This window comes from Uranotaenia lowii, chromosome 2, assembly GCF_029784155.1.
Source record: "Uranotaenia lowii strain MFRU-FL chromosome 2, ASM2978415v1, whole genome shotgun sequence".
In the NCBI taxonomy this organism is placed as follows: domain Eukaryota; kingdom Metazoa; phylum Arthropoda; class Insecta; order Diptera; family Culicidae; genus Uranotaenia; species Uranotaenia lowii.
The window spans coordinates 185,901,595-185,907,594 of NC_073692.1; the positions used below are offsets into that span (position 1 = coordinate 185,901,595).

At 36.5% G+C, this 6,000-nt stretch overlaps 1 protein-coding gene across 3 annotated transcripts in view; it reads left to right on the forward strand.

Moving 5' to 3' along the window:
* The window catches only part of LOC129741959 (ATP-binding cassette sub-family G member 1), a 163,098-nt gene extending 162,052 nt beyond the window's left edge, over positions 1–1,046 (forward strand). For all 3 annotated transcript variants that reach the window (XM_055733790.1, XM_055733791.1, XM_055733792.1), the window contains one exon: positions 349–1,046. In XM_055733790.1, the coding sequence (XP_055589765.1) occupies positions 349–487 (139 nt within the window). In that variant the 3' untranslated portion in view covers positions 488–1,046. The remainder of the gene's footprint in view (positions 1–348) is intronic.
* Positions 1,047–6,000: the final 4,954 nt, after the last annotated feature.

Consider the following 6,000-nt stretch of genomic DNA (forward strand, 5'->3'; position numbering starts at 1 on the left):
TATCTCAAATGTGACACAATTTAAAGCAATGCCGGAAACATTATGACTTCAAATTTGTTAGTTCATTTAGTTGAACTGTTATAAATATTATTATCAATTATGGATTTAGATTCCAAAAAAAAAGTGACAAAAGACCAACACTTGAACAAGATAAGTCTTTCTGAGCCAATCCCATTTTTGTACTCCTGAAATTAGGAAATTTACTAAAACCTTACACGTTTGAGATAAAATAAATCTCGTTTAGATCAATAATCTTTCAAACTAAAGTTTCCAGTATAATTATTATGTTTTAGTAGAAACTTCTTTCTTTGGAGAAATTCAACTAATTTCCATAATTTCACCTTTTAGCAAAGCGACCACGATCCTGCGGGACCTCGGAATGACCCCAGCCAACTACGAGTTCAACGTGATCATGCTGGCGATCCAGTTTGTGGCCATCAAGATAGTCGGCTTCTGGTCCCTGAAACGGAAAATGCGAAGCGGTTAACGAATCTACATAAAGACAACTATTTATTCCTTATTCCATTAGGTGTATCACACGTCTTATAGTCGATATTTTGAGATAACTAGAGGAAATGCATGTGAATAGAGTGCCAAAAACTTGCCGTTTGAAAACAGTTTGAATGTAAGATGTTTAAAGATTTTTTTCTACACCCTTTCTCGAACGAATCAGGTTTTGATATGATTGTTGCAAATATTTTGTTTGATTTAATCGATAGACTGCTGGATAGTACTGTTGAAATCTTAACAAAAATAAAAGAAAATCAAAATTAAACAAAAAATCATAGCAATACAAGTGAAAAAGCATTTCCAAAACTGAAACTAGGAACATATCGAAATATATCAACAACACAAGCCACAAGTACAAGTATCAAGGATCAATTAGGAAACTACTTAGACTTAGGGGGATTATTGCACTTAATAAAATGTAAACGAGAACAAAAAGCATATAAAAAAAAGTTGAAGCGAACCACCGGAATGTGATAATTTTACAGTTGAATCATGTACTTTCAAATATATTTAGCATTGGATGTGCATTTTTGTAACAGGTTTCTCTTTATTGAGTTAGAATTCTTCGAATCGGCCTTCATTTTTTTTAAAGATAAAATCGTAAAATTCTCAAAAAGATCCAATAAGTATGAAGTGAGTTGATCCCATAGATAATTTATGATTCAAAAGAGATGAGTGCATGTACTCTCAACTTCGAGGGAGTAAGAACGATGAAGTGAATATGATTTACATCCAAAAGATGCACCTAGCAGCTGATTGATTCGTATTTCAGCCTCCAAGACTACGAGTCGAAAAGAAAGAATGAAACCCTTAAGCGAACAGCAATATTAGAAAATAGCTCGCACAAAGCCAACAAAAAATCATCGGAGGGATGCTGAAAAGAAGCAAATAAAATCCACTATTTTGTGTGAATGCTCTAAAAGCAATCGCTGCTTGATGCGGACTGAAGAAGGGGCGGAACTTGAGAAGCAATCGTGCAAATCCGGTTTTCCTGAATACGCCAAGCTTCTTCCCCGTTACTTTCACGTGGTGTAGTTTACACAGGATTCGTGAGCGGAATCATACCCGCTTTTCTCTACTATACCTACTTCCTGGCTAAGCGAATATCTCCTTTCAGAGATTAGCTTTCGGAACTGAAAATGTATACATGTATTTCTCCATTCGGGAGGACGGATTTTTCCTTCTGTTGCCGATGAGAATCGCCCGGTTCCAGATTTCATCGGGATGCCACTTTTCCATTTTGCCGTCGTCGAAGCGATGGACGCAAGTCGAATAGGTCCCCGGAGGGTGGGAGCGATTCGGGCAACCGAGAACTACTTCTGCAGCTGGGGAGGAAAGGGAAATTTTCTTTGGTTTTCATATATTCGCGTGACAGAAACTTCTCAAGAAGAGCCAAGATCTGGAGAAACCTCCTGGAGACTGCTGCTGCCTGTTGCCATTTGGCCTCGGAAAAGATTGTTCCTGGATTACGCGGATTATCGCGACTTGTGTGCGGTCCATTCGGAAATGGTTGGTCTGTTACTTTTCTAGGGGACAGTAAGAAAGCCATTGTGCTTTTTTTCTAATGATATGATACGAAGGTACTTATTTTCAAGATATCAAGGTATTTTTCCAAAAAATTACTAACACTATTGTGTGGGGCAACAATGTGTGTGTGAGCTAAACGGAGTGTTCTCTCCACATTAGCAGCCAGTAGCTCAGTTAGCACAACTATTTTTGAAAAATTGGATTTGTGATATAGCTCAGTTGGGAAGTCAGTTTCCTCCTGAGCCAATGTCCGCGAGTTCGAGCCCAAGAGTAAAAATCGAACACAGTTGTACCGGATAAGTTTTTCAACAACTATCCACCAACCGAAACGTTGATATAAAGTTGCGAATGTTATGACGATGGTATTTTGTGTACAGCACCGAACCGAAAGCGACAGTTTTACTTGCGAAACTTATTAATAGCGAGATTTCTGTCATTCGCAGGTTTGTTATTTTTTTATTCAGTTCAGTAGGCCAAGGGCTAATTGAATTTTTCTGCAGCATTTTTTTCTTTTCAGCAAAAAAACTGAGCACTTTTTGAAAAGCGTTGTAATCGTTTATGATAGAAGCTCGTGCCGGAGTCAAACAAAATCAACAAAACTATTGTTTTATAGATAAGGCATGCTCTGTTTGGTCAGATCATATCGGCTTCCCTGAAATTTTGGCGACATCACACTAGCGCCAACTAAGGGTTAACGGGTTGGGGTTCAACCAGTGTTCCGAAAATCAATCAAAACAAACACTCAGGATACGTTTCTTATTTGAAACATTCTGATTGTATACCTAATAGTAAAGCGCTTCTTGCAACTGCTTCGCCCGACTGGAATGCAATCTCGATTAGCGCTCCAGTCAGTAATGCCAACCGAGTCGCATCATTCAGAATCATCGGTTTTGCAAACATCGCCTATCAGAGATGAGTGAGATACAAACTGATCTATTCTGAATTTCGCTCACTCAGTATCTGCCTTAATTATTTGTAATTCAATTTTTTTTTGCGGGACACCATAGATTGCCAATAATTTAAACGTTACGGACGACAATATATTAAAAGAGGTTGTAAAAATTATAAACATGACGAAAGTGATCATTTTTCCCTCACAAACATAACTAGGGGAGATGAGGGCATAACGAGCACCCGAGGCATAATGAGAAGTCCATTTTTCTACATAAGTACGTATTTTCTTAAACAAATTTTCATGAGGACTTGCTTCGTACTACCTATAGTATCAATTTTTCACCAAAAAAGGAATATCCTTTTCATATTTACAGAAATATTAAATAATAACCAGCTAGGTTCTCAAGTGACGAAAATATTATAATTTTTGAGCACCACCAAATAAGCTTTTATGACCTTTAAATCATCTTGATCTGAAATGTATGCACTGCAACATGATCTACACATTGTTTCTAAATTTTCAGCACCATAAAATTTTTGATTTTTCACTTTAATCAATTGTAAAATGCGTTTTTACTTTAATTTGTTCACTAGAGGCGAACAGAGCACTTTCAATGAAGGCATATTGAGCATTTTCTGCCGGAGAATCTAGCAGCGAATTCAACTCGATGAAGTCAACTGAATAATAGAGCTACAGCTTAACTTGTATCGTCTGACGATTTGGCCTATTGGTTAGATGTCGGAGAGATAATCAGTAGACTCGAGTTCGATTCCTGTCTGAGGGGATTTTTTTTTGCACATACCATTCATGATTGATTTTTTTTTATTGATACATTATACGGCTAATAGCATCAAAGCATCATCCGTCAAACAAAACACCAGAAACATAATGTATGAACATGTGTTAATTCTTTGAATTCTACAAACAAACCTAGATTATTTTGTTTTTGCTTTGTTTGATGAATCTACGCCTCACCGTTTAGTGCAATCATGATCATAAATGATAAATGAAGAAAAAAAAATTACCTCCACCAGGAATCGAACTCGAGCCTACTGATTATCTCTCCGACATCTAACCAATAGGCCAAATCGTCAGACGATACAAGTTGAGCTGTAGCTCTATTAGTCAATAGACTTCATCGAGTCGAATTCGCTGCTAGATTCCCCGGCAGAAAATGCTCATTATGCCTTCATTAATGGTGCTCATACTGCCTCGGGAGGTTTCTCATTATGCCTCTACAGTGACTGATTTTCAGCTTTCGGCAAAATTTTTTAAAATGCATTTTTAAACGTTTTTATCTACTTTTTCAAGTTTCATCCAATTAGACAATAGACTATTTGAGTGTCGGAACACGAAACAATGATGTAATTCACATATTACAGCTGTTATCTATGGTCAAATAAGCATTTTCCTTAAGGTGCCCATTATGCCCTCATCTCCCCTACTATTTGATTTTGTTCTTACTGATGTGATATAACGCTATAAAATCAAATAAATTTATTAATTGGCTACGTTTAAAATCATACAATATTTGCTAATAATCGGTTGCATGTATCACTCACTTACTGCCTGAACCATTCATTCCATATCCTAGACCAACATGATTTGCCGAATGCATCGCTCATAGGTGAGATTCCAATTTGATGATAGTGCTGCACTGTTTTGACAGCAAGCATCGTGCGAGGTGATCTGTATTTAAGCGATAAATAGCGTCTGCATAGTAGCCGTCCACAACGTGGCTCGGTGATCGTGCAGGTTACAGGTGTTGCATCATTCAGCACTGAATTGGCTGCCGGCTGGCAGTTTCCCAAGACAACTCTACCCAAGTAACCATAAGCATTAAGCCATAATCCTTAATCAGCATTAAATCAACATTTCTAATGCAAGTTAGCATTATATCAACATTCATAATGCTTTTTAGTTTTATATAAGCATTATTAATGCATAGAAGCAATAAAAAAATTAGCACTAATGATAGCACTATATGCACATATAGAGCTACTATATTAAGTTAACAAGCATTAAGACTGTAGCACTAAACCCTACCCAAGTAACCATAAGCACTAAAACATAGCCCTTAATCAGCACTATATTCCCATATATAACTCTGAATTAATGCTTGTTTTGCACTATATGCGTATATAATGCATATTAAGTGCTAAAAAGGCGAAAAAGCGGGCTGAATAAATGCTATCACGACATAGCTTTTAATAAGCATTACAAATGCTGAATTAGAGCACCTTCAAAACGTCATTTTTAGCCAGCCGTATAAAAGCATTAATAATGCATACTTAGAACACCTTTTTATTGATTGATCATGATTGATGTGAAACGGAAATTCAAAATAGGAAATTATTCTTTGATATATTAAAATGAACAAAAATTAAAAAATAAAATCATTTTCTACAACATCAATCAACCTGCCGAATGAAGGATTATGCTTGCTTAATGAAGTGTTCTTTGAAATGAAAAGTGATTTTAATTGAATTATGAATTACTTTTGATGAGTCTCGAACCGAGGATCCCGCAGCAGCCTTTTTCTTTCCTTGCGCCTGTACCATTTCGGTCATTCTTGATGCTGATAAGGTAGGTGAAAAAACCCAAACTTCAAGCACTGTTCGGGTCACACAACTTCATAGACAATGTATGTGTGAGAAAGTTTGGAAATGTATTGGAAAATTTCGGGAGAAGACAAGTGCAACTGCCCGCTCTGATTGTTTTAGTTTGCTGTCTTGCTTGCTCACATGCAGCAAATGAGAAAATCACTCTTGTTTACTTTTCGAGGGTTTGACGTTTCTACGCTTTATAAAAGCTTTATATGTGCATATAGTGCCATCATTATTGCTAATTTTTGTTATTGCTTCTATGCATTAATAATGCTTATATAAAACTAAAAAGCATTATGAATGTTGAAATAATGCTAACATGCATTAGAAATGTTGATTTAATGCTGATTAAGGGTTATGGCTTAATGCTTATGGTTACTTGGGTAGTAAGGGTTCGTGTTTACCTCTACTGATATTCCGATAATCGGTGTATTCCGGAATTCTATTCTTCACTACTAGACA